The following is a 1264-nucleotide window of genomic DNA, read 5'->3' as shown; positions in this document are numbered from 1 at the left end:
TAACACATTCTTGTCGGATTGATTTTAGCATTGCATGAATATAATAGGGCCAAAATGGACCATTTTAATCTAAATAGTTGAGCTTAATTTTAAGCACATTTTGATAGAAAATGAGTAGAAGATAAAAAGGATACGAATAAGTCTAGCACGACGCAGCCAGCAGCATCCAGCAACCAAGGCATATTGGCTTTGATTTTACTCCAAGCAGTTGATCTTACAAGAATGCTGCATCAAGTACACAAATCTGAGAGATTAGATAGAGTCCGACTCAAGCGAGTCGAGTGAACAAAAGGTGTGACAACAGAGCGAGTTCAACTCTCAAACTTGTGTTTTTATGTGTGAGAGATTATAATGTACCTGGCCACATAAGTGGCATTGGCTAGCAATGCAAAGATAAACATCAGAGGATTCAAGCCCTAGATGATAATAATCATATAGAAATATGAGTTTTTGATCTATTTGTTCACTATAAAAACTACTAATGGCTTACTTGGTTGGATGAGTCGTATTATCATTTATTAATTATTCGATATTCTATACCAAATATTGCTATATACGTTACCTCGACTGAGCCTCTTTTGATCTGATCAGAAAAGCAAGAACCATTAGTAGCAAATTGAAGGGGAGAAAAAATCCGAACTTTCTTACAAAGATATAAGAACTTTTAATATTAAGAAAACGTTACATACATTCAGCCATATCTGAGGTAGGCGACCACCCGTGTAGATGGCAGCCATCATCCATCCCAACCATTGGCCATATACATTTTCTGTATCATGTTCCTGCGACAAGGGTGCATATATATATAAGCACAAATTATAAGAAAATGAGTAGGATTGCTTACTTTTGTTACAGCCTCAATCGTACTTGTAATAGTTTCCTCGTTGCGAATCCACCGTATACTTGCATCAAGGCCTTAGTTTGCTGAGGCATGTTTATTGTCGTAGCCAAAAATGCACCATAACCAGCCTGTTAACATGTTCATATCTGTTAAAAATTCTAAAATTCTCTGCCAAATAAACTTGGATAACTAATTACTATAAGTTGAAAGAATTTCATAATGTAATCGAAGACGATCGAATTTGTCATGCAACATAATTTCTATAGTCAATTTTAGCAATACAAACAAGTGGGAAGAAAGATCCAAGAAGCAAGCCTTTCCAACTTATCTTATTTCACAAATAGGTCGTGATGAGAATTAAAGGGTTCTGTTTGAAATCAAACGATTTCCAGTGCTCGTTTGAACTCCATTTTTTTTTTTTTT

At 35.3% G+C, this 1264-nt stretch overlaps 1 protein-coding gene across 2 annotated transcripts; it reads right to left on the bottom strand.

Moving 5' to 3' along the window:
- Positions 1-6: 6 nt before the first annotated feature.
- On the bottom strand, positions 7-1212 carry LOC111385799 (probable vacuolar amino acid transporter YPQ1). Of its 2 annotated transcripts, XM_023010212.1 has the most exons (5): positions 868-1206; positions 690-782; positions 563-583; positions 358-416; positions 7-225 (listed from the first exon to the last, which is right to left on the bottom strand). In XM_023010212.1, the coding sequence occupies exons 1-5, from the start codon at positions 931-933 to the stop codon at positions 90-92; spliced, it is 375 nt and encodes a 124-aa protein (XP_022865980.1). In that variant the 5' UTR covers positions 934-1206; the 3' UTR covers positions 7-89. The 2 variants fall into 2 exon arrangements, with proteins under 2 accessions (XP_022865980.1, XP_022865981.1); XM_023010213.1 differs by lacking the exon at positions 563-583 and having other exon boundaries at positions 868-1212.
- Positions 1213-1264: the final 52 nt, after the last annotated feature.

This window comes from Olea europaea, unplaced genomic scaffold (genome assembly GCF_002742605.1).
Source record: "Olea europaea var. sylvestris unplaced genomic scaffold, O_europaea_v1 scaffold32875, whole genome shotgun sequence".
In the NCBI taxonomy this organism is placed as follows: domain Eukaryota; kingdom Viridiplantae; phylum Streptophyta; class Magnoliopsida; order Lamiales; family Oleaceae; genus Olea; species Olea europaea.
The sequence above is the reverse complement of the archived record's forward strand: the minus strand, read 5'-3'. Positions and strand labels throughout refer to the sequence as shown.

Excerpts from the sequence above, each read along its gene's own strand:
- LOC111385799 (XM_023010212.1), bottom strand. The coding sequence starts at position 933 with ATGCCTCAGCAAACTAAGGCCTTGATGCAAGTATACGGTGGATTCGCA. Across the intron at positions 584-689 it reads TACCTCAGATATGGCTGAAT|ATCAAAAGAGGCTCAGTCGA; the intron begins GTATGTAACGTT and ends TTTTCTGATCAG. Across the intron at positions 417-562 it reads TCAAAAGAGGCTCAGTCGAG|GGCTTGAATCCTCTGATGTT; the intron begins GTAACGTATATA and ends ATTATCATCTAG.